The sequence below is a fragment of the Tyto alba genome, unplaced genomic scaffold (genome assembly GCF_018691265.1).
Source record: "Tyto alba isolate M040663 unplaced genomic scaffold, T.alba_DEE_v4.0 Super-Scaffold_39, whole genome shotgun sequence".
NCBI classification, from domain to species: Eukaryota; Metazoa; Chordata; class Aves; order Strigiformes; family Tytonidae; genus Tyto; species Tyto alba.
This window is the reverse complement of record NW_024881314.1, coordinates 4,281,570-4,309,122: the sequence shown is the minus strand read 5'-3', so window position 1 is coordinate 4,309,122 and position 27,553 is coordinate 4,281,570. Positions and strand designations below refer to the sequence as shown.

General features: G+C 37.7%; 1 protein-coding gene across 6 annotated transcripts in view; it reads right to left on the bottom strand.

The window, feature by feature from the left end:
- Positions 1-19,115, bottom strand: part of PECAM1 (platelet and endothelial cell adhesion molecule 1) — a 37,062-nt gene extending 17,947 nt beyond the window's left edge. For 4 of the 6 annotated variants that reach the window (XM_033002401.2, XM_033002402.2, XM_033002403.2 and 1 more), the window contains exons 1-13: positions 18,880-19,115; positions 18,713-18,739; positions 16,516-16,809; positions 15,269-15,568; positions 14,913-15,182; positions 14,263-14,523; positions 12,968-13,249; positions 9,076-9,357; positions 8,555-8,662; positions 7,682-7,709; positions 4,052-4,122; positions 3,314-3,370; positions 898-966 (exon numbers count right to left, since the gene is read on the bottom strand). In XM_033002401.2, coding sequence (XP_032858292.1) covers positions 898-966; positions 3,314-3,370; positions 4,052-4,122; positions 7,682-7,709; positions 8,555-8,662; positions 9,076-9,357; positions 12,968-13,249; positions 14,263-14,523; positions 14,913-15,182; positions 15,269-15,568; positions 16,516-16,809; positions 18,713-18,739; positions 18,880-18,913 — 2,083 coding nt within the window. In that variant the 5' untranslated portion in view covers positions 18,914-19,115. The remainder of the gene's footprint in view (positions 1-897; positions 967-3,313; positions 3,371-4,051; positions 4,123-7,681; positions 7,710-8,554; positions 8,663-9,075; positions 9,358-12,967; positions 13,250-14,262; positions 14,524-14,912; positions 15,183-15,268; positions 15,569-16,515; positions 16,810-18,712; positions 18,740-18,879) is intronic. The other 2 variants (XM_033002405.2, XM_033002406.2) reach the window with 1 other exon arrangement.
- Between the last annotated feature and the right edge of the window lie 8,438 nt (positions 19,116-27,553).

Sequence of the window (27,553 nt, the reverse complement as noted above, 5' to 3'; positions counted from 1 at the left end):
TACCCATTTCTTGCTCAGTCTGCTTCTCATTCAGCTCAAGCAAAGAAGCTAGATCATTGCATGAAAGTGTCTCATGGGTTTTATTCACTCTTAGCTACTTGAAACTTTTTGTACATTCCTTAAAGATTTAACAACTTTCAACACATGGGCATAACAATAACACAGTTTTCCAGAAGACACAGAATGATTGAAGTGTGCATTTGGGTGTTGAGAATAAATTTCAGTGGATATTTCTCCTTCAAGTTTGCAGAGACACATACCTTAACCTCATGCTATGAGGCCTGGTTACTGTTACCACAGAACTACAAGTAGGAGACTAAAGTTATCTGGGTATCAATATTATAATTTCTCTGTTTAATGTGCCACAAAATCCAGGGTGGTCTCCAGGCCTCTCTAGATTGTGAGACTATATCTATGCTGGTCTTTCTTCCTTCTCTATCCCAACTGAATTACAACTTTGACCCTCCAACAAGTTCCTTTATGAAGGAGAAAATTCCACTGCTTTCTGTTCTCTCCATTATCCTACCTTGTGGCTAACCTCACATGGCTCTCAGTGAATTTGGAGTGAATCTTCATGTTCTGTAACATGAAGACTCACAGCAGGTTGCCTTCTGCTCAGAGTCACAGCTCCAGCTGGGAGCCCTGCTCTGCACAGACCTCATGTGGATGGGAAGGGCAAGTGCACAAGAGGATCCCAGGGGAAGAATGGCTGCAATGAACAACAGCATGGTTGACACAGCATCATGGCAGGAGTGCTAGTGGCATCAAATTGTCATGCACACAAAACATAACCTTATCCTACATTCACAGATGCCAATATCAGACCAGTGTAAGGGAGTAGCAACATGCCCAGAGTTGCTCCCAAAACATAACCATAGAGGCCAGACAGTTTATTACCTCTGTGAGGATCAAGCGTTGATACTTCAACTTCAGTGTACTCCACCTCAGCACTGTCAAGGTCAGGTCCTGCCCCAAAAATATCAAGAAGATGTTTCTTTGTAGAACTGCATGCTTCATTTGAGCTGTGGGCCTGATCCTGCTGCCACTGAAATTAATGGACAAGTCCTCAATGACTTTGATAGGTGCAGGATCAGGCCCTACTTATGGCAGATGTGAGTTACTCTGTTAAGAGTTGTAAGGCCAACCCATTCCTAAGGGCCATCCCAATCTGAAAGGCAGTAGACCAAACTCAGGCCAGATTTCTGAAACTGTGGAATGTACCAATTATGCCTAAAACTCCAATTTAACACCTTCAAAAGTGCACAACAAAAACGAAGCAGGGAATTATCTGAGATTCTTCCATATTCCTGCTCTAGCTCCTTCTTCTATTTCTCTCCCTGCTAATACTTTTTCCTCCTTTTCTATGGCTGCTATGGCAGGACACTTTCCATTCTTCACTTTCCTCACATTTAAAGCTTTCTCTAAGTCTTTCATAGCCTCCCTCATCACTGCTCTTACTCTCAATTTCTGCTTTGCCAATAAGCAATTACAGCACTTTTCTCCTATATTGCCCTCCAAGCTCTCCATAGAACATCAACAATGGCAACCCATCTTCCTCCTCAAAATGCTTCTCTGACACAACACCCACAGAAAGCCTGACAATGATTAGACTCCTGATTTACTAAGACTACTGGGTCCCAAGTACTGGCTACCTGGATACAGCAGACACAAGAAACAGCTGTTGTTTTCTACTTTGTCTTTTCCTTAGAGTGGAGATGGTTTTCTACTAGATTCTGTAAAAGTTGGAAGGAACCACAACAGTCATCCAGACTTGAATCCTGCAGAACTGCTTGTGGAGTTTTCAGAACAGAAATTAGAGAAAGATCTAATGATTAGAACAGCAAAGTTTTGGGGAACACTTCCAATAGCATTGGTGAGAGGAACAAGAAATAAAACTCAACAAAACAAAACCAGTGTTTAAGGTGTCATGTTAGTTCATAACAAAGTTTAAATTACAAGCTTCCAACAATAGGAATTGATCAATACAGCCTTATGTTTCTGCTGTCTGTATGTTTGTTCTGCATGTGAATGTCTCTCTAGTTCTAATTTCACTTTTTCAGACCACAATGCAATAATTTCCATGCACCAATATAAGGTCCTTTCTTTTGCTTGCTGAAGTAAAAGCTATTGTCACACAAATGCAGAACAGATACTGTTACTTTTAGAGGTATATGAATAATAGACTTGCTTTTCACACCTGGTAGAGAGATCTGCAATAGCCTAGTTGGTTCTAATGAAGCTGCCTGATCCACAGTAGGTAAGGATTGAACCCATTTATTTCTGACACACATGCAGATCATTAGACCACATCCCATTTCATCTGAAACAGGTAGGATACAATGGAAAAAACAGGAGTCATTGAGCTAGTTTCCAAAGGTTGTTTCCAAGTGTTCCTGTGAAATTAATTTAGTGCAACACCCGTCTCTCAGTTTAGTGGTACAGTGCTGCCCCACACATTCAGAATTGCATCAAAGAAATATCGATTAGAAATTCCTGCCACCTATGTTGGATATAGGCTTACACAGGAGTCTAGTTCCAAGCTCTAGTTTAATTCTAGCTTAACTTTGATCCTTAGTTACACTAGATGCCTTTCCAACTATCTTTCAACCCACGGTTCAGTAGACAAACAAGTCAAAATGTACTATAAGCCATCAGAAATTCCATCTAACCCATGAGAATACTTTCACATCAATATAAAACAAAAATATATGGGACAAAGTATGATTTCAGATGGCAATACCCACATCTTTAAGTATTATTCTTTGACTAATTATCTTGAAATACCAGTCTTGAAGAATACAGTGTGCTAGATGATGCAGTACTTGACATGTTTTAATTAATATATATATCTCACATGGTGTCTCAAGGTATTTGGCAGGTTATTTTATTCAGATTTCATAGCAGATTATTTTTAGGTTTAATGCTTAAATATTTCAATATCCACAGAAATGAAAGGACAGAGAAGTAAAAGAAGCAGAAATCTTAGAAAAAACTATTTTTTAAAATTTCTGAGTAACTGTTTTAAAGAACTTAAAATTTTTACTCTAAGTTGTATTTTTACACCATACTTCATTAGATGTCCTGGAATCCAGCACAATTATACTTCATAATTCAGTTAGTAAATGGGTTCTATCATTGTCATTTTGCACATAAGGAAAAAGAACTAAACTCAGCAAAGAAGAGAGTCTTTTCAACTAATAAAGAGAAAAAGTAAGGGACTGGACCTATCAAATCCTGATTGCTACCATTAGAAGACATCAGAACTTTCAATCATGAAGTAATTTAAAAATCTATTGGTCAAGTATGACCTTACCTTTACTCTCATCTGTTGATTTCATGTGATTTTCACTATCTTCAATGTAACTTGATCCTAAAATATTAAAGCAAAAGTTGAGCTGACAAAATAACTATAGCAAATCAAATAAATGAGTTACACAGCTGCAACTCCTATTGTCATTATGTTAATTTACATATGAGAAATTCAGCTTTTAGATTCACACCTAAGACATTCATATAACACAGGTGGGAAGAATGTGGCTTTTTAAATGATCAGCTAAAATACATCCAAGGGGTAACTTTGTTTATATCAGGTGCTCTAAACAACATATCTTTGTAAAGTGCACTGAGATCCTGGAATTAAAAGTGCCCACTTGACATGGTAAGTTAACATCATTATACTGTGGCCACATCACAGGACCATGGGCCACAACTCAATTTTCCTCTCTGAAATAGTTTTCTTTCAGCTGTGTCAAAACTGTCAAAACCAGAAAGTAATTTGCTTTTACCATGATTTCTTCATCTGTAATATTGTTAACTGATTGCCTGGTAGAGGTGTCTGAGCAGACTTATAAAGAAATCTTTGTATAAGACGTGCTCATAAAAAATTGTACAAAGACAGAACGATAGAAAATACTTGGAAGAAAGTTACTGGTATTCCTCTGTATTCTCAAAACACTGGGCCCTATCCAAACAACAACCATGTAAGTGTAAAACTTTAAATAAATCTTTAATTAAGCCAACTCGCTAATAGTTTTAGAGAAAAATATCCTACCTGAATAGTAGTCTCCATCATTGTGCTGTCTTGTCAGTTTTTCACTGGTCAGGTTTGTAGCCAAGGCAGAACTGAAAAGCAAACCAATAAAAATTGATGTAATTATCCAAAACCAGTCAATAAAACAACATGATATGCAAAAATCAGCCATTGTCTATGCCTACTACACATTCTTAACTATTGAAGCTAATAAAAAAATTGCCTTTGTCTTTCAGAGAAGTACAAACAAACTTTAAGGACAAACATGTTCCCTCTTACATTACTCTTCTTCAAGACCTCCGTATTTTTAATTCCATACCTGAATGCATTCAAATGCAGGTCTGACATTCTTCTGTTTCTTTTAGCTGGCCTTTTTTTCCTATTTTTAGAGTATTTCCTCATCCCGTTGTTGTGTTAGCAAGTGGTACATAAAGCACAACCATCTATTGTTTGCAGGTGTGTGCCATAATAAACTATATTCATATGGTGGAAAGCCCCCAGCCTTTTTGTTGTGGTTTGACGCCAGCCAACAACTAAGCACCACACAGTCACTCCCCATCCCACTGGGAGGGGGAGGAGAATTGAAACAAAACAAACCAAAACAATTTGCAGTTTGAGACAAGAACCGTTTAATAACTAAAATAAAATATAATAATAACAATAATAAATAATAGTAATGAAAAGGAATATAATAAAAAGAGAGAGAAATAAAACCCAAGAAAAGAGAAATGATGCACAATACAATTGCTCACCACCCGCTGACTGATGCCCAAGCAGCAATCTGCCCCTCCCAGCCATCTCCCCCCAATCAATACACTGAGCATGATGTTCTATGGTGTGGAATAGCCCTTTGGCTAGTTTGACTGGGGTTTCCTATTCAAGTCCATTGTGTGACCAATGTGACCCACTTACTCCACGTGGCATCAGTTGTGTGATGTGTAGAAGGGACCTTCCCTTTGAACATCCAGCCCAGCACTGGCAGTCAGGGTGTTAATAGGAGCTGTGTTTCAGTACCAACCACTTCTGAAGCAGCTCAAGCTCCTTCATATGCTGCTAATTTCTCCTTTTCAGTTGGAGTACAGTGGGCTTCAGATACTTGATATCCCTGACTCCAAAACCTCAGGTCTTGCCAGGTGCTTTCTGCCAAAGACTCCAGGTAGGGCCATTCTCCCCAGCTGTAGTGTACAGCACAATTTTAACATCTTGTCCTGCCCAGACCAGCCCAAGGGCTACTGCGTGAACAATCTCCTGTTTAATTTGTTCAAAAGCTTGTTGTTGCTCAGGGCCTCATTTAAAATCCCATTTGTGATTGTTCTTCCTTGCAATTCACTTAATTCACATAACCGTCTATCTAGGATTGAGGTAGGTTTTCCATCCCACTTCCTCATGTCCTCTCCATGATCCTGCAAGTAAAACCATGGGGTATCCTGTGGTGTATACCTTCTACATTCTTTCTCTTGTGTAAGGGCACACTTAGTCTTAATAGATGAGATACTGGTCTGTACAGGTGAGGAGCAGGACATATCCTCTTTGAATTGCTAGAACTCTCTGGACAGTTCCTCTACAGCCATGATGAGGGAAGAAGAGAGATTTTCTTTGTATCGCTGGAGTTGGTGAGCCACATCATCTAGTGTCAGCGCCTCTTCATCTTTCCAGTCCATTACTGCCAATGCATTGGCATGTGACAGTGGTGCACTCTGTACAAACTTCTACCACGTGAGTTGTTTGCATTGGACTTCATTTGGAGCTGTGGGTGACCATGCATTGTCTGGGGCATAATAAACCATCTCCCGCATGGTTAATTCCCTAAAGTATTGGATACCTCTCTCCATCGTGGTCCACCTGCCTGGTTGACATACATCTTCCTTGAAGGGTTATCTTTCCCTCATGCCTGACACAAGTTGCCTCCAGTGACTGAGGGCTTGTGTCTTTTTTCCAATTGCTTTGTCAATACCCCCCTTTCCTAAACAGGGATCACAACTGCTTGGCTTCCTTACCCTCTGATTCTAAGCTACTGGCCCTGTTATCCCAGCATCGGAGCAGCCAAGTAATAATGTGCTCACCTGGACGATGGCTGAAATCTTCTCACATATCTCGCAGCTCACTCAAGGATAGGGATCGGGTGATTACCTCTGGCTCTGCCTCTTCCTCCTGTTCTCGTGATGACCCTGGTTCATCTTCATCCCTTGCTACGTGAACTGATTTTTTATATCTCTTCTTCTGTATAGGGGCGACTGATACTGACACAGGTTGATTCTCCAGTTCAGCTATATCACCTGTCGCCAGGGTTTGAGTAGCCATGGTGCCTGTCACTGGGGTCTGAGTAGCTGTAGTGCCTGTCGCCAGGGTTTGAGTAGCCGCAGTACCTGTCGCCAAGGTCTGAGTAGCTGCAATACATATCGTAGGGTCTGATCTCTGGGTGGCATTCTGAAATAGTTGTTTAACCCTAAACAGGACTTGAACCACATTCAGGGTTACTAGCAATAGGATCGCGCTGGTTTCAACATCCCAAGGATATTCAAAATTTCCAAACACTACTGTAATTAGCCTGGCAGAGAAGGGGAAGATGTGGAAAGATGTTTCCTCTATTGGTTGGCTTTCCAAGAAAAGGCAAAAGGTGTACTTATTAATAGTTTCCAATAGATGGCTCCCAAAGTACAGAGGTGACAGCAATGCTGAATACAAATACCAGGTTATTTTTATGATGAGCAATTCTATCATATTATAAACCAGTGTTGCAAAGAACAACAACATGGTAACTTTAGCCCAGTTCCCACGGATGATGAACAGCACAACAGAGAGTGTATACTGCAAGTAAGGTATTACATAATGCATCTTTAAAAACAGCCACATCAACTTTGAGAGGAAACGAATCAATGTTGTGACCAGTGACTACTAAACCAATACAATGAATACTTATAACAAATTTGGTTTAATACACTCTGATCAGATCTGTCATTATCTCAACCCTTCAAGCCTCACATTGGGCGTCAAAAAGGACTGTCATGGTTTAATCTCAGCCAGTAACTAAGCACCATTCAGCTGCTTGTTCACTCCTCCCCCTCCCAGTAGGATGGGGAGAATTGGAAAAAAAAGTAAAAATCACAGGATGAGACAAGAACAGTTTAATAACTAACATAAACCAAAATATAATAATAACAATAATAATAAAATATAATAATAATAAAAATAGTAACAAAAAGGGATATAACAAAAAGAGAAGAATAAAACCCAAGAAAAGAGAAGTGGTGCACAATGCAATTGCTCACCACCCACTGACTAATGTCTGAGCAGTAATTTGCCCCTCCCAGCCCACTCCCTCCAGTTTATATACTGGGCATGACATTCTATGGTATAGAATATGCCTTTGGCTAGTTCAAGTTTGGCTAGCTCTCCCGCCTAGGCAGCCTCCCAGCTTCTTGTGCACCTGCTTGGTGGCAGAGCATGGGAAAGAGAAAAAATCCTTAACTTAGGGTAAGTGCTATTTAGCAACAACAAAAACATCAGTGTGTTATCAACATTATTCTCACACTAAATTCAAAACACAGCACTGTACCAGCTACTAAGAAGAAAATTAACTCTATCCCAGCCAAAACCAGGACACCTTTAAACAGAAATATTTCACCATTACCATAAAGCAAGCCGTCTTACCCAGACATCTCCATGGATGGTCCTTTAGCTTGACAGAGAAAAATAAAAGCATCTATTAACAGATTGCACAAGTAAAAGCATTTAAAAGTAAAACTCAAAACAAAAATATAGTGGTTATCTACCCAAGTCAGAATAATTTCTCTTGGCTATCACAAAATTAATTACCTAGTGTCTTACATCCTGTTTATCATCCAGGTCCCTTAAATGTTTCTTTCACAGACAACCTAAGTTCCCAAACCCCAGACTTTAGCCTGGCCAGTTTAAGCAGTCCAGGGCATCCAGATACTCCAGAATTTTCCCAAATACTTTTCAATGTACTGCATATCACATGATAAACAAGATTTACTTACTTTCTGAAAGAATACTTTAACAATACAAGATAAATCCCTAAGTGAAATTGTATTACAGTGTGGGAAATAAAAAACAACCCCACAAACTAATAATCTTAAATTTGTTTCATGAGGACTAGAGAAACACATCAATTATACCTGAGTTGGGACCCTAGATCAAGTTGTCATAGCTCTAGAAGGGATCAAAAAACTCCTCAGACCCTGTCTGCCTCTACATTGCACAGGACTGAATTCCAGACCTAGGACTGCATCAGAACAGTGCAACTCTGGCCTATGCTTCACTAATGCCTTCCCTGCACCATTAGTTAGATGCTCCCATTCTGCCCAATATACTTGGAAAGCTTTGGTACACTCACAGCTTAATTTGGGCCACCTGGCATTTTTAAATAGATTTTTAGGTTTTTTAAATTTCTATTTAGTCATCACCTGAAGCCTCACCCCCACAAGCCTTTCTCCTGAAACAAATATAAGTTTAACTGTAATACATTTGTCACCAAACAAATAGAAGGGAACTGTTCATTACCCTTTTTCTTCTTACACAAAAACCACCATAAAGTGAGAGTTACTGCTCCTGCAATAGGTATTAGGACAAATGCAGCAATGACTCCTTTCTTCCAAGCCGCTAAGATGACTGGAAATAAGAAAGACATGTTTGAGAGTATGTACAGTGTCAGGTCATCATTAGCAACTTCTGCAGTTCCTGACCTTTCATTTTACTACAGATTGGCCATTGTACACTCTGGGGAAGAACTTTAAGGAGACCTGCATGCAAAGTTCACTAGTGAGCCTCTCCTTTGTGACTGAAAACTTAGTACAACAACAGGTTGCTTTTAGCTTGCATCTGGCTCTTTTGGCTTTTGAGCATTCCTTCAACTTTTTTATGTAAGTTAGACAATCTCTGTTTATAAATGGATCATTCTGTTTAACTTCTGACAATGGTGGAAGAAAAACAAGTAAGGGAGTTATACTTAGTAACATCCCAGATAACATGACCTCACCTGTCAGGATGACGTAGTATGCAGCATATCATAAAAGTCAGCTTACCACTGATGGTTATTGGATGGCTTTTCACATCCACATTAGCTCGATTAGAAGCCATGCAGTAATATGTCCCCGTGTCCTGTCTGTTCATTGTTGCTTTGCGCCACATGAGTCTGTCTGAATTTTCACTTGTTTCAAATAGAAGAACTTCATGATCAGTTTTTCTAAAAATCTTGAAGTGGATTGGCCAAGATCCTTCTTTCACAGAGCAAAGAAAAGCAATCTCACTGCCATCTTCCACTTCTCCATATGGAATACTGCCCAAGCTGGCATTCCTGATTGGTACTACAGAGGAAGGCACACAGAAAATAAATATTAGCACTATTAGAAATAACTTTGATGATAAAATATTGTATTGCAGAAATACTTGCTTTAATGCTTAGTTAAACAGAAATTGAATGCACAGTATTAATCCTTCTGAACACTCTCTGCCAGACAGCATCCTCTAGTAAATATTTTTATACACCCAGAAATAGAGAGGGCACTATAAAGAAGCAAAGCAGACACAGAAGGAAACTATATCCATTCCACAGAAGTCAGTCAGCCTCTTTTCCTCAATGCCTTTGGATGCCCCTCAGGCCCCAACCTACAAATTATTTAATTTTTAGAAATAATACACTCAGCAGTTCAACAGTGTAAATAATTATAGTTCAATTTATGTAACTATGCCTCCACAGTTATGTAGAGTTATGCTATTTTAGGCTGCGTTATATCTTTTTTGTAACACTTAATATACAATAGTGAATATCAGCAGATAATGGATCAAGTTCTTCAAAGGCATAAGCAAGTTCCAAATACAGAATATATATAGATACATACAGAATATAGCAAACACAGTGAGAGAAATTAGTTTGCATTTGAACAAGTTGTAAGAATATGCATAGCCAAAATACAGTTTCTAAGTTTGCTGTTTTACAAATTAAGTATGTTAGCGTACACAGACCTAGTGAGCATCAGCACTTAAAATCACATGGGGGGAAAGTGTACATACATTCTGTGATGCAAGGCATGTAGAATGTTAGTAGTTTCAAAAACTGTTTGGGATATGAAGCATCTGTTTTGCTAAAATCACTAAACAAAATTTCTCTGGAAATATTATAAATGTATTTGGGCAAGGTCATGGATAACACAAAGCAGATGTAAAGGAGGAGTCATTAAGGCAACACTGGTACAGAAGCAGAAGGAGGAAATCAAACCTGATATGAAGATGCTAGTCATAAAAGCTGTATTTGTATTAGATAGGAAGCAGGAAACAGATAAAAGATGTAGGTTACTATGGCTGATCCCATAATAGAGAGGATCACTCTATAAAACATGAGTCTTTTTTCAGGTCTGGTACAGACAGAAAGGACAAAACACAGAGAATTCAAAGCCACCACCTCAGGAGTAGTGGACTGCAGAATATTGGCTCACCATGCTCTGAAACGTGACTTTCTAGTCAAAACTTCCAAACAGTGTCACAATATATCCTGAACCACTGCTCTAACAGCTGGGAAACACTAGTTCCAGCAAAGAAATACCCACTTGTTAGTGGGCTAAAATTATCCTTTGTATTTGTTTATTTGTTATTCGTTATTTCAAATTACCTTGACTTTAAATCTAACTGGATAAATCTCTTCATTCACCTTCTCTCTAGTGCTAGCAAAGCATGTCCTGGTAGAACTGATGAACTTAAGGTGCAGTCCTACTTCTGAAGTCTAGGCAAATGCAAATACTGTATTCTAAAACCTGTTTGGGGTCTCAAGAGAGTATAGAGCATGTCCTTCAACTGTGCAACAATCCAGCTGACTCAGAAGAAATGCAACAATTCTGAAAGTATCTGTTCTAGTCATATACAACTCAGTGTCAAAGCTCAGAGAGTAACCAGCCTGTGAACCACAAGTTTACCTTATTAAAATCAACACAATTTAGGTTCAAACCAGGACACAGACCTGTAAACTCCTCAGTAGAGAAAGATTCCCTCTTCTTTTCAATAGGCCAAGAATAGACTTCTCCTCTGGTCTTGGACTACTTTGCTGTAATCAGGCTAGGTAAATCTAAAATACTGCTGATACATTCATGAAAAGTAGCAAGGATCCAATGATATGGGTTAAAATGGCTCTAAAAGTGGGTCCAACATCACCAGTTCCTTTACTTATAGTCCCAAGGAGCTCTATTTTTTTCTACTAGCTGCATGCTGTTACTATCTGGTCAAATGACATCGACATAGGTACCAACAACATTCATAGGATACATAGCTCTACTTATCTTTCACCACATATTGACAAACCACTACCAAAACAGTAAAATTTTTTTACAACATCAGACTGACAAAACTGACCAACTCTGAACCAAGTAAGATAGAGGTGACACTACTGAGCAGACAAATATTTTGTAGATGTTACAGGCAAACTATTATTTCCTTTAAAAAACGGTCAATACCAACAATTAGTTGGTGATTTCTGTAGATTAAGAATATTCTCAGGTCCTTCAGGAGCAGCAGCCACAATCAGTGCTTTATTTCTACTTGAGTAGGAGACTATTATTTCTGCTTACCACATTCACTATTAAAGATGAACCCCAACAAGACAGTGTCTGTCAACATGAAGCCTGCAACTGCTAGGGGCCTTCATCTAGGGCAGGAGGCTCCAGTATGCCTCCTCAAACAGCTACTCTGTTCTCTACAACCATTTATCTTAGATTTTCAAGTTAAATTCAAGTTACAATCCATATCTTGGGTACAGGATATCCAAGAAACTTCCTTAAGGCCTATAGCAAAACCTATTGTTAACAAATAAGTTCTTTGGGCACACAGGGAACTGCTTGTGATAGGGACAGAACATATCTAAATTAGTGATAGAATTTTCTTGAGCCAAACCTTTGAACCACTAGGATCTAAACCAGGAACTGTCATATGAAGCCTCACTACCATCTGCTCTGAGTGCACCACACAAATCTACAGAAACACAGTATAGTGGTTAAAAAAATCCTACCAAGATAAGATGCTCCCTTACACATGTAATGACAGGGACAACCACACATGTTTTGAGAGTTATCAGTCCTGACAGCAGTCTTACATGGCCTACTACAGAACCATTGTTTGCTCTGGTTTCTCTTCATATTTGCCAATAGCACATTTGCAAATCACTGTCTGTTTACTTGCATTTCCCTTCTTGGAGTACTGCTAAGATTCACAGAGTGTATCAGATACCACACTTTCTTCTGTTGACTTCCAATTCATCTTCTTTTTAAAGCTTCAACTACCATCTTCCCTCATGCGCAGAGGAATTTTCCCTTTCTACTTCACACTTATTTGTAGATCAGAGACTTTGCTCATATACAGTAACTCCTAGTTGCTACTAAAGCACAGTAATAGACTGACTTTCAGAGCTACTTCACAACTGCAGCTTTTGGTGCTCAACATATGCTTGGTGCCTCTGAAAACTGCAACTAATAACAGAGGTATTTAGAGGCATTATTAAAAGTGCAGATTTACATCTTTTACCAGGAATCTCGCTAGCTCAATTATTTTAGTGAGTAAAATCATAAACTAACTCCAATATCATTATGCATACATTTAATCTTGTCCTATGAAAAGCCAGACATGAAGAAAATGGATCTGGTCCTGAAATTTTTAATCATTAATTTTACTAAAACAGCTTCTGTAAGATTTGAAGTCAGATCTGTTTTTAACATCAGAATAAACGCAATTATAGTTAGCAATTCATATTCCTATCAGGATTTTTACTTTAGTGACAAATAGTCTGTGATACAGATCTCAAATTATTCTTAATTCAAGTGAGCAAAAATTTGTAAACATTTCACATCCATTTTGTTTAGTCCATTATTTGCTGTTACAGTTTCAAAAATCAAAATATGACATTAGACAAGAAGAAGAATAATTAAACAGACTTACCTATTACTGTGATGTTTAGAGTATTACTAGTTTTTATACCACTGGAGTGATTATTACTAGCATCACATTTGTATCCTCTTCTGTCGTTTTGTCTAATATTTTCATCCAAGAATGTAGCATATGTGTCATTAATTACTGTTTTCTTAACTTCATTTCCTTTGTAAAATGTGAATGTTATTGGCGGTGTTCCCGTCACTGAATGGCAGATTAACCGTAGAGGCTTCCCTAAGACCACCTCTGGTGGTCCACTGACAACAGAAAGAGTTGGCTTGGAGACTGGAGCTAAAAGTGGAATAAAACAAAAAATTATTGCAAATTACACTGCATAAGGCTGAAAGATGCAATATTATTTTATAGAAAACATGTAAACATACAATATTTAACTAGTTTGCACACACAGCCTATATTGGGAAGCTCTTCCTCATTGATAGAATGAAAGCAAGAAGTGACTTACAAAAAAACAGAAACATAGATAATAGAATGTATGTTACTTAGAATAAAATAGCATACAAGGAGAACATAAAGGAAAACAAAACAAAAAAAAAGGATCAGTGACACAGCTGTGGACCATCCAAACTACACAACTAGATCTGTCCCAAGGAGTAAGTCTGTAGAACTAAAATATATGCAAGTACCATTGCATGTATTACCTGAGATGGATCCCGCAGCACCTAATCAGGGACCTCTGTTTCTGCAGCACAGTGAGTCACAACCCAGATAATCCCCCTTTACAGACTTGAGAACCGACTGTGCTTGTTCCATGAGAGGGAAGGAAACTAGGGTGTTTATAATTAGTGTGATGGTGAGGGGGTTGTATTGATAGCAAAAAAACTTGGCTGTTCTGGAATAGAGCTATCCAGATGACCTCTGGCTCTCATGGCTTTCTGCCTGGAGGGTCAGAGGGAGGGATTCAAGGCAGACATTGACAGAGTTTCAGATCAAACTGATGAGTGAAAGGTTTGCAGAACATTCCCAGCTCCTGCAAATGGTAATGAATGAAAGTTTACTTGGCACCTAACAGAATCCAGGGAACAGAAGGAAGACATGCTAACTCCCTTCTCCTAGGGCCAGCCCCAGAAAAGTCTGACTTGATTAGATCACAATAGGCCAAATTCTCTACAGCTAAAGATGACAAGCACATCTCTCAGAAATTAATATTTCAAGAACTAATAGATACCATGATAGTTCATAGACTAAAGACTGGTTCTGTAAACAGATATACTTATTTATAAGCTTACGGTTTTGATTCCCCCACCACCACCACCACTGGGTTCTAAACCTCTGTATCAACTCACCATAAACGTTTATCCTTACAGGTTTGCTCTCCTTAACTATTCCTTTTACTTCAGCTTTACAGGTATAGGATCCACTATCATTCACATTAACTCTCATTGTTAAGTTTCTAGAATTTTTCAGCAAGATGTCTCCATTTGAATTTTTCTGTAATATAGAGACGTTAGCTTTCCGAAAACCACTAATGCTGCAACTCAACGTTAATTCTTTATTTTCATCCAGCTTACTCATAGAAGCAGACAATATTGGCTTGGGGAATAACTCTGCAAGGTAAAAAGAGAACTAATTAATTCAAATTGAGCCTAAAAGAATATGACTATGTATCTCAAAGTATACAAAAGGAAGGACATACTGAATGTTTACAATCATGGGAAAAAGACAATCATGTTATTTTAATAAAATAATATTTCCAGGGAAAACAGAAACTTAGCAATCACTTGAAACCACTTCTCATGTGTTATTCAAAAGTATTATTTCTGTTGGAAAGTATTGGCAGGCAAAAACCAGAAACTGAATTCCAAATCTAAATAGTCTTTAACCTAGGGAAAAATTACACTTGGATCTGGAAGTTACACTTGGATCCTGAGGTCTACCAAATTTAATTTTAAATATTAATACATTGAGTAGAATCTAAGATGAACAGAAGTGTTACCTGACACGACCACATTCAGTTTGGTGGTTTTAGATGCTCTCCCTTGCTCTACCTTACACAGGTATTCACCACTGTCCTCTAGAGTAGCTACTGCAGAGTATTTCAAAAGTTTCTCATGTCGTACACTACTTAGTATTTTTTTGTTTTTCTGGAGTATAATTTCAATGCCATGCATTTGGGCTACCACAGTTGAGCATTCAAACTGTATTCTGTCTCCTTCTGTAATATTACTTGAGGGCTTGGCGTTCAGAGTAGGCTTTATAAATGGTTCTGCAAGAGAATACATATAAACTCATGACCCAACTTTTTAATTATAGCAAGCAAAGAAATGTAAAAAGAAGAGCTAGGAAACTTACCCCTGACTGTAACAAGTGTTTTGTTGCTGTGTTCTGAGCTTTCAAGTTCAAGTTTCACATATCTTCTTCCAAAGCAATCAAATTGTAAAATATTATCTCCCTCTTCAACAGAAAATTCCATTACAGAAAAATTTCTGTATGGTTCAAATACAGATTTTAGTTTAGGTGTGGAATTCATCTTTATCTTCTGGAAAAAGAAATATAAAGGAGGTGCTTCTTCTGGCAGCTCACAACGTAATTTCACAACTTCACCCTCTAAAACTTCTTTTTTCTCAGCTGTCAGGATCGGTTTTGTCATTCCTTAGAACAGTAAAAAATAAAATAAATAGAACATTGCATAATGCTGAAATAAACACTGTCTCTGATGACTATAGCAGTGATTTATGCTAATGAACGGATGCAAAAAATTTGCAAGAACTGAGCTTTTGAAGACAGTTCCTTTGATGTGTGGGTGCACGCCAAGGCACCTTCAGAAGAACAAAATGTCCCTTGAGAGAATAATACAATCTTGATGAGATATGTGAAGTATGAAACTTGCTGTTTTGAAGGTAAGTCCATTTCCTCCTCAATGTTTCCTACTGCCATTCAGAAATGAGCAAAGAAACCAAATGCCACCCCAACATCTGTACCTAGACATGTAGGCCTCTGAAGAAAAATTACAAGCCCTGCACAACCCCATAACTATTTAATGCTGAATGAATTCTTTCCCAGTTGCTTTTCCAAGGGGAAAAATGTCACTTGCACGCAAGAACACATGACCAGAAAGAGTATAAATGGAGGTGTCCCCTGTTCTCATAAGAGATGAAAGAACAAGACTGATATAACATTGTCTACAAAAGTAGTCCACAGTTGATAGTAGCTTTGGCAATGGCTGTAACAAGGTGAGAATCTCTATGCATTACTTCCAGCTCTTCCAGTAATATAACCCACTCCCCATCATGTTTATGATCTATTCACACAAGCTTTCACAAATAATTCTCTAGGCTAGGGAACAGCGGCTCAGGACAGAGAGGATGGTGGCACAGGAGGCACAGATTGTACTCCTACCACTAATCTGCCATGTAGCCTTGGGATCACAATTTAATTTCTGTGTCTTAACATGAGGATTTACTACTAAACTCTTGGGAAGTACTGTGGTGTCTGTAGATAAAAAACATTTTGCAAGATATCCTATGTTTATTTCCTATTATTACTTCCCCTGGAAGGTTGCTGTCTTGTATCTTAGAAAACCATGAAGGGATACATACCTGTTACCCAAACGTGTACGGAGTTACTAGATTTTGTCTTTCTGCCTGCTTCCACAGTACATTCATATTCTCCTGTATCTGAAGATCTAGCCATAGGTATTTCATATTGTGCATCTTCTTTGTCTGATACGGTCATGAACACAAGCTTTCCATTCTTAAAAATTGTAAAATTATGCTTCAGCTGGAAATTGGTACTTTTGCTAATATCAGCATGGCAAACAACTGACATACGAGCTCCATTCTCTACTTTGACAGATGGCAGAACCTTGATTTCAATTGAGTTGAAAGTAAAAACTTGATAGAAAAAAATAAAAAAATATTTATTTTCAATTAGTCCAACACAATACTGTTATCTCAAGATGCTACATTTTAATCACAAAAATTAATAAATTGTATCCTAGTAGCAGGTATTCTAATTTTTGTGGTCAGATCTCACAAATTTTGACAGTGGTAGCAGCTTTACCTTCCACTGCACAGATACACTAGAGGCAACTACTGATTGTCACAGCACATGCTGTCCACCCGTTCAGCCTTTGCCTTGGGGAACCAAGAGAATCATTGATTCGGCCATGCTCATGCCAGATCTATGAAATTCTCTAGAAGACACAGGGGACACTGAAATAGGTTTGCAGCTACTTCTTGGTCTTCCTTATTTCTCATGGTTTGTTGTCTTCAACTCTAATTGGCAGAGGATCTGAGTGGTGAACAAAATTTTGTATTTATACTTGCCTGAATAAACTGAAAAATAAGTGAAACCCTGCTTAGAGTTGTATTAAACCCCAAACCAATTCATCCCCAATTAGCAGAAATCCCTGGAGTTATCCCAGTATTTTTTGTCTGAAAGTAAGATTAGCATTATGTCATTCAGCAAATTCCACTTTAAACATGTAGCTCACAAGCTTGGGATAATATTAAATCTCTAGTTTAGGATAACTAGAGCATCACAGAAGGTATTTGGGTTCAAGTTCTGCAAGCAAACATGTACATGCCTAACTTTACATTGCTAGCAGTCCAGCAATCATACTCTCAAGAGTTCATAGTAATCATACCCTGATTAATTCAAATACAGAATCATATGCAGAAGCAATGCTTTCAATTAACTTAGAATTTAGATGTTAGTCCCTGGAAAAACATACTGAATACAATATTCCTATTTAAAAATATATATAAATTAATAAGCACTTTAAGAAATAAAGTTTATAATAGCATTTTTATATATACATATATATATTGCTTTTGTGATTATAACCACATCAATGATCAATAATTTGTAGCTTAAAATTTTTCAATTATTAGCACCCTAGTATAATTAATATTTTTATTCACACAGATAGATGAACAAGTATAGAGAAAGATTTATGAGTTCATTCACTTTCCCTTCCTTTAGAACTTATAGCTTTTGGGTATGCCCATTTTGGCCAGGATTTGTATTGGAAATTTGCTACTTGAAGAGGAAAATTTTCCTGCATCTAAAGAAGTCCCTTGACATGTACACTTACCAGCTATTTATAAATTGTCCTTGCTAGAGAGAGTTTTGTGCATAAAATCAGTGCAAAAATTGTGATTTTTTTTTTTTTTTTGTATGTGAATAGACTACATGACAACAAGAAGTAAACATTTCTCCCTGGTTCCTTTCTTCCATTTCTTTGATGGAAAAAAGGAAGTATGTGGAGTGTACGTGCTATAAATCAGAGATGATAACGTAAAAAGTAAATGCATTTCTTTCAAAATGCAAGTTCTATACTCTGCTTAGACATGATATTTTCTTTTGAAAAAAAAAAAAACAAAACAAACAAAAAAACCAAGAGAGAGTGCCCTTAACTTATATTCTATAATTTTTTTATTCCTACCTCCTTGCTTTTGGGAATGAGAAGGTTTTTTGAAGACCAAACCAAAATGCTAGTAATTAAATTTCCTCTCTCATCTCTTCTCTTATATGACTCAGTAAAGCAAATTACTCTAGGAAAGATTTCACTAAAACATTTATTAAAGTACAAGCAGCACATCTCTCATTTAAACCCTATACCAAGAAACACCACCGAGGAATGCCCCTTTTTTTTCACATGGCCAAATTTCATACTGAGCTATAGTACAGCGAATCCAGATAAATTCTGTTATGGATGCACACCAACAACTGAGGAACTAGTTAAATTAGTTATTTTACATTTGTATGTGAAAAAACCCTATCATTACCTACCTTCCTCCTGAGTGTACAGTTCTGAACCTGGAAAAAAAATAAAATAAATGTTATTTTCAAAGCTTACAGATTGAGAGAAAGTAATGGGAAACAGTAAAAAGCCCCAACAAACCCCAAACAGACCAGAAACACATGTACCCACCCAGATATCCATTTATCAAACTTACACTGCAAGAAAATCACCAGAAGAGCAAGATACATTTCGTTCCTGAAGAACAACACTTAATTCCAAAATAAAACAATATTCATCATCAGAGGTGATGCCTCCAGGTACCAAAAACAAGTTCTGGTTTTTGTTATGTTGCTTTATGGAAACAGATAAAATTTTGCCATTAAAATTTGTAAGTTTTCCCAGATCTTCAACAGAAACTGGCTAGGTCAAGTAATCGTTCCCATTACTGGAAACTGGAAATGGCAAACAATGAGAATCTATCTGCTGCTCACAGGCAGATTACTGTTCAGGAAGTGACTGGACTTTTCCTGAAGGCGTCACCAAATGCATTTGCTTTGTTTAATTTCTTAAGGTGTATTAAAAAAACAATAAGTTCCAATGACATTTATCCTGCAGTTCCTGTCAATGCGGGTATTTTTAAATCACAATTAATCATTTACGAACACAAATTACCTTCGCTATTGGATTTCAGCAGATCTTTAAGCAAATACTTCCCTTCATCCTGATGTGGAGAACTCCGTCAGAGAATACATGTACATAATTATTTATTTTTCCCCTTTACCTCCATTTCTAGGTCTCTCACCTTTGCTGTGGCAAAGCTTTACTGTAGAGTGCACAATGAATTCAAATTATCTCAGAAACCAGCTAGCTACTGTTGTGTTAGACTAGAATACTGACAGCTGGACCTCTCATACTACCATCATATATCAAAAATATGGAACTGCACGAGATTTTATTTTATGTAGTTAGGACAGTGAAAAACATACACAATCATAAAACTTAAACCCCACAAGAAAAGAACTGTTCAGAATTTCACTTCCCAGCAGAAATCTGAAGCTGCACTGGCACAATCTGAAATAGAATACACTGGAGCAAGTGTTAAATATGCTAGTAGCTTCACACTGTTTGAATTCATGCATCCCTGAGAGATCTGCTGACCTCTTCTGCGTTGTTTCATTTTTGCAATGGTATAAGTAGCTTGACAATATGACAGCCAACCTGAAATCAGGCCTGATTAAATCTGCATCCAAAACACTGAAAGAATAAATTGAGGAAATGTGATCAGAGGAGGAAAAGCTGAAAAACATTCTACTTCAGCATTTTGCCCTCAATTTCCACTGGTATAAACGTTTGCCTAAGATACAGTAAGGAACTGATGTAAATTTCAGAAAACTTGAATTACTCAACTTCCTTTAACAAAATGGAAGGTTTTTTTCTGAAGCCTAAAGAAAGCCTAAACACAAGTGAATCTGTAGCCATCAGCTTTGATTTAGGTGGAATTGTTCTGAAGAAGACTAGTTGTGAAGTAAAATGTAATCATTATCCAAAATCTCATTACCATGATCAGTTTCTTGATATTCAAATGGAGAGGGGGTGGTAGAGATGGGAAGAACATAAAAGCAAGAGGATTACAGAGATACTGTCCTGTCCCTATCTCTCCTCTTCTACTTGTCTTACTTTGGTACTATCATTTTTGCATGAATGTGCTTTTAATCTAAAACAAGCTGACAATGCAGAAGTGGCAGATTTAAGCACCAATTTTATTTTCCAGAAAAAATTTACTCTGTAACTTTCAGGAATTCAATACCCAATACCTTTCAGTTGTTCAGGATATTACTTTCTCAGTTTATCAGTCCACTTTTAAGTCAGACTTAAGTCATTCCACTTAAGCCCTAACACTGACTCAGTCTATAGGCTTGATAAAACAAGTTGAAATCACATGCTTCAATAAGTTTCTCAAGTTGAGTGTTCCAGAACTCCCTAAGTAGTGATATAGTTATTCTTGAAAAGTAAGTGCTCAACTCTTAACCCCTTACTTTCTTTCCTTTGTAGACAGAGTTCAATGCTTTCCTTTACTTCCAGTAACATTTTCCAGTCTTATTAAAACGATACTAAATACATCCACAGAAACCTATACATGAGATATAAGTTTCACTGTTTATATGAAGCCCCCCCTTTTTTTTTTTTTTCTTCTGGACTCAATGAAAACTGTATTTTTTTTTTCCCCAAAAACAATAGTTGAAAACTATAAGTGCACTTTAGTGTTTGCATTACACACATAAACATAGTATTTTGCAAAGGAAACAGGAGGGAAACACTCATCTGTTTAACAATGTATCCTCAATATGAACAAGCATCTATCTAGCTGTTTTGCAGGGAGGGAATACAGAATGGCACAAGTCATAGCAATTAATGACTAAGTAAACTGGTTAATTAGCAATAGTATTTGTTCTGCTTAATCCAGTTTGAAATACAACAACAAAAGACTGATGGCTTGGCCAGTTGCCAACAAGGGTCTCCAGAGCCAGGTAAAGGAAAAGAGGAGGAGAACATATGGCAGGTGGAGAACAAAGGTAGATCAACTTTTGCTCTTGGTAACAAAAAAATAGGAAGGAAGGAGATCTCCCCCTTCCCCCACAGAAGAATTTACAGGACGTACAAAGCTCAGCAAAACCACACGTCTTTCCCACAAAGGGGACAAAGGCTCTCCTCTTAGCCACAGAGAGGGAAGGAGAAAGGGAGTGTGGGCCAATATCCTTCAGTGTGAGCCAATATGGTTGAGTTCAGAACCAGGCTAGTTTCAGACTGAGGTAGAAAGGCCAGCTTTTAGGATGAATGAAGTCAGGAGTAAGGTTTAATGGTGCCAAAACCTGAGGCTGTTGTGAGATGTCACTCCCAAGTGAAGGATGTTCCATAATATTTCACAGGCCGATTAGACTGTCATATTCTTGATAGATCACCAACATTGCCCTGGAGAGGAAAAACTAGCTGGCATTGACCAAAATCCAAGAAGAAAATTCAACTGCAGGAATTCAAGTCAAAATATCATGAAACTTGGAAAAAAAAGCATTTCAAATGCAGAAGAATCGCTTGTGACCATCTTCTATCACTAAACTGGAAATCAGATTGGCTTAAAAAGTTTAAACTCAAGAGTACCTGTGACAGTGATACAGCTACATATTTTCCTAACAGTCATAAGCTCTCAGGATATGTTTTTCTGAAATACATAAGATCAGACAAAGTTATTCTAATATACTTCATATAAAAAACTCTATTCAGTCCCTATGATATCTGTAAGAAAAGCAGGATTGACTGCAGAAATGCAGCATACCTTCTGAAGCAGACAGGACAGTCATTACAATCTGACAGAATGACCTTCAAAGCCTATGGGAACCATTACATTTAATCTACTGCCCAATGAATCGGACCCTTAAACATTAAAACTGTGCCCATCTGGGGATTCATGATCGCTGTTTCTCCTGGCTGGGTCCCCTGCTACTTGCTTACATATGACATTTCCTAAAAACCATCAGCTCTGTCATCTGAACCAAGCTTTGTCTAAAATCAGAGGTGAGGTCTATTTTCTGAATTAAGGGCAAAATGCTGAATAAGATTTTCAGATTTTTCCCTCTGCAAATACAATGTTTTCAGGCAGTCCCTAATGACAGGAAAGGAAGCTAGAAGTTCACGCCACATTTCAGCTGTTTGTTTTCATTTGTTCTCCAGCTGGCTGGCATGACAGTAAAGAGCACACCACAGCGCCGATCTTCAGGATTGACATCTTACTTCCTCACAGAGCACATGCTGATTCCAGCAAATCTTCTGAGGCCCCTAAACTTTGTCTCCTGGTCTCAAATGCCCAGTTCCTGGTGGGAGATCCACTTTCTTCAGAAAAGATGAAGTGTCTACAGGTGTTGCCTTCAAATTCTATCCCACTGGTTTGCCCACAAAATATTTCTCTTAACACAATGTTCTGGGGTCATCAAATCTCCCTGGTAATGGAGGCTCCACAAAATTTCTTGTATAAATTCATTGATTTTAAAATCAGATAATTGCTCTAGAGGTGTATCTACAAATGTTTGGTATTTTCTAAAGTTTATTTTTAAATTTATAAAAATTCAGAGATCTGTGTCCATCTACACTGAAGTCAACACAAGCTTTGCAGTAACCAAATCAAGAATAGAAAATCAGATCTGATTTCTAATCCCCCAATCCCTGACATGTATAATTGTTTAATCGTTTTGCTTCCTTACAGCTGTGTGAACTATTTTGCTTAATTATCACTTCCTGTTTCAGTATACTCATAGATAATAGAATTATAACAAACATTGCTGTTTTCACAAGGCTAGACAATTCCCTGGTGAACTGGGAATTAACTGAATTTGTTCTACATATATTTTTGGGTGTATTGTCTTCTTTTGAATGTGGGACACCTGCATCATTTGTCTTTATTTTTAAAGTGCCTCATTATACCTCCCTAGAGAAGAATTAAAAAAAAAAAATCATTTTATCCCTGGATTTTAATATTTACGAAGGACATGAAAGAAATTAATGTTGTTTTTTTCAAAAGTCTAGAAGTTCTACAATTTACAGAAACTCTAGATGGCCGAAAGTTTGTGCTTCTCAGAATAAATTGCATTTCACAATGGCACCATCTACCGGGAGATGACCACTACAGCGAAGCACACTGTGGTTCCCTCCCTTCTCTCTTTTGCAAATTAAACCTATGATTACTGATACCCAACACCTCTTCCAAACCGCAGTATAAATTAGAGCTGGAAAAGTAGCTGAAGGAACTAGGAAGCTGACAGTGAGAGAATATCACTGAAGCTTTCACACTGAGATTTTTCTTTTGACTACAACAGAAGCTAATTATTACTGTTTGGCTTTACACTTCCTTACCAATATGGTGCAACATTGTAAAGAACACTAGGAATCTGAAGCTTTGATGTGTATTTCATGTAGCACGCACTTCCATGTACTTAGAAATTAATTCAGAGAAAATAAGAGAAATTACTTATTTTATAGGTGTGATATCTATTTGTTGGTTTATATTATGATTGTGGTCTGATAGCACCTCTCAAACTTTCTCTGTTCCAGTAGCATGTGTAAGTAACTGATTCTACATCTTGAGGAAATTTTTAACTGCTGTCTTCTACTGGGTTAGCAAGTCCCTCTGTTTAGAAACAGACATAACAGACTGTGTCACTGTCACCCAGTGTGCTTATCTGGCAATGTGCCAGAATTTGCACTTGCTTTGCTTAACATCCAGCAGCAGAAAAACAGCCTCAAGCTCTGCAACAATATTCATCTCACAATATGGACAGTGCCAGAGGAGAGGTCAGAACCTTCTGGATGGAGAGGGAATTAATTCTGGAAATATTTTTCCTTCTCTACATTCCCATTGTTTTTGTATTGCTTGATGATTCTCCAAGTATTATTCTACATCAGCTTCGTAAGTAAAATTCAGTTGGTAGTCACTCAACAAGTTGATCAAAGTTGACAGAAAATCTTTCAGCAGACTTTACACAAACCAAGAGGAAGAATTTACCTGATACCTGATCTGCAGCCATTGCTGCTACTCATATAACTTTCGGTTAGGATGCACAAAGGAGCAGAGTACATAAACAGAAGTTTGACAAGGGATGAAAACCAGACATAGTCCTGACAGGTGGATTTTTTTAACACTTTGTTCATTCAGTATGTTTTCAAAGTAAAAAAAAAAAAAAATTATTATCAGAGGTTAGGAAGCAGAAAAAAAGTTAAAATTACATATAAGAATTTGTAAAGAAGGCTGATTAAGAGAGTACTCTGTATTTTTCAACCTATAGTACAGCAATTCCTCAACACATTTGTCTGAAACACTTTTCAGACAGCAATGTCAGAATTTATCCCAAGAGAAATAAATGCATTAGTAGCCCCAGTTTTCGGTGTCTCATCAAAATTTTGTCTTTCTTTTTTCTTTTTTTTTTTTTTTTTTTTCTTGTGGGGGGGGGGAAGACAGGGAGAGGAGAAGAGTCGGGGGGAAGACATACCATTTAAAATATTGAATCTTTGGGGGATTTGGGAGGTGCTAGGTTAATCAAATTGAGTACCCAAAATTTCTTTTCACCTGCTGACACGTTCCTTGCAATTTGCAGTTCATTGAAAACCATTTACTATTGTTATAGGTAGATTAAGGCCAATCACATCCAAATATGGATTAATGAATCTTTATTAAGGTAAGAGAGCAAATGCAGCGCTGAGGTGGCAGAGGAGTCGCAGCTCCGTCCAGGCTCACCAAATTGTTTAAGTTTCAAACCCCCTTTTATCCACTCAGCTGCCAGTTTCAACACCTTCAGCACGCCTCCTGGCTTCTTCTACAGTCTTATCTTCTTTCTTCAGTCCTGCGGTCACATACACCTTGTCCTTCAAGTCTGGGCCAATTTGCAGCTCCTTTGTCTTTTATGGCTCAGTGGTTTCAGTTCCTCTCTTATCTCAAGGACAAGGGATACCAGGGATGGCCCATTCTGTTCTTTCTCAATCCATTGCAAAGGAGTTACCACCCTTTGATATGGATCATCTGGTGAGCATCCCAAGAGGGGGGGCTGTTGGGTTGGTGTTTCCTCAGATCAATTCCCCCCTTTTCCCAGTAGTAAAGTCTTTTACTTTTCTTAAAATTTGGATCATTGTACTAATAATAGCTCTAGCTTAAGAATTGTTTAATTACTTTTAGCGAAAGCAAAATTCTTCTATTACTTATCACACTATGTTAGAATTCTCATTCAGAACCTGAGGATCACTGCAAGAAATTTAAAGATATCTTAAATATGCATATAGAAGAGATCCTTTCCTCTTCTACACTTACTTGCCCTCTAGAAAAACAATCTTCTCACAATCAAATACTAGATAGTTAAAATAAACAGCAGACTTGCTACCACAGCCATTTTGAGTAGGAGTGTAAAAATACGGTATTCCATGATGATCTAGCTATATCAGTAAAACCTTTTTGCAGACAAAACAGAAGCACTTAATTTAATTCATCACCAGGTGTAACTGTCAGTATATGGTGATTTCTAGCAAACCTTCTACAGAATCTACTGTAGCAGACACTCTTTCAGAATGGAAGAACTCTCAGGATGAGAAACTGGCACTAGGAATAATGTTTATAATTCTGCTGAAACATGCAAATTTCCCTGAAAGCCTGTGATAGGACAAATACAGTGTGAAGCTTTCACAGCCTTACTACAGAAAGCTATCTCAGGCTATTTTCATTCTCAAGTCAAAGAAGTGACCTTGTGAATGAAAGCTCAGTTTGGCTTTAATTCTCTTCCACCTGCTAGCTTGAGGCAGAATATTGTCACAGCACCAAGTGATACACACCTCCTCTTCAGACTTTTTGACTTGTTTTGTCTGGATGACTGCTGTTCATTACTCTTAGTTAAATTTATTCAGTTCTTCTTACATGCACAACCACATTAATTCCAGGCAGGAAATTTGTAAATCTCATAAAAAGGGAACTCCAAGCTTGCACAATATCTTACTGATGCTATAAAATTCTACATATACATGCTGAACAAATTAACATCATATTAGTCCAAAGTCAATAGCCAACTCTGCCAGAAAAACAATCAACATGGAAGTAAATTTCATATATTATTATCTAAGACATTCTTTGAGAGACTAATGAGATAGTTAGAATTCAAAGTTAAAGTCAGTATTCAAAACCTCACAGAAATGTAATGCCAAGGGCTAATTTTGCCTTTTTTTCCCTGTTTCACATTGACAATATGGCCAACTGGATGCCATATGGACAATATGGATGCTGTTCTCCTTGCTGAAGGGCAAAACAAGATAGTAACATTTTGTCTCAAAGACTAGAGGATTTAATGAAGCTCATTCTCTTAGTTTTGGGACATTTTCAGTGCACGTTGTAGAAAAATACTGCCTTAAAGCCTTTTACAAAGCTGCCATAAAGATGCTATCCACCTTCAGACCTGTTGAACGCTCATTACAATTATATCCACATAGACCAGCAGAAATTAAGAGCGTTATTTCAAGGGTAGTGTTTGAGAATAATAATGCATCGACAGGCATAACTCCCATGAGTACACACAGTCCACTGGATAATGCTTTAGCAAAATTCTAATATATCCAGCCCTTCCTTGCCCTATAGGACTGAGTAGACAAGTAAATTTTTCTGGTAGCTTCTTTATATCAACCTAACTTAATCATTTATGTTATGAACTTTATCTGATGTCTCATTTTTTTAAACAGTATGCGATATTACTCCCCTAGTGCTGATCTAGCAGTTGCAGTCTGGCTTTTATACAAACTTCATCAGTAAGCCTCAGCTACCAAATCCTATCATAATGGTTCAAAAATCTTTTTTACATATAGGAAGCATCTCTATCAATGCTCTGCAAAACAATTATAAAAGTTAAAAAGTAAACAGACATTTAAGCAGGTAAAACAGCAAGGCCCAAGTATCAGCCAGTTAAAAGAAACACAGTTCTTCCCCATAATCCCACATGTATAGTTGACATGGATGGGACGTGTCAAAGAAAATGTATTCTCTCCTGTTTCAGACTCTAAACACACATTTCAATGAAAACAAAACAAAAACCAAATCAAACATTAAGGACACAGATGTACTGAACTACAGGACCTCCACTCAAGGGAAGAGAGAGCAGGGCTGCTTGACAGAGTCCAAACAGCCAAGAAAGGCACAAACAGTTCTGGCAGAGCTCTCCTCACTTCCCAAATAGAAACCTGTGCTTTGAAACAGCACCTACCTTTCCTAGATTCTCAAGCTGTGCAACCAGAGGGAACCAAGCAAGCTCTTCCCGCACACGCCATTTAAAGCTGCTGTAACATGAGAAAACGTGGTGACAACTACACTTTTATTT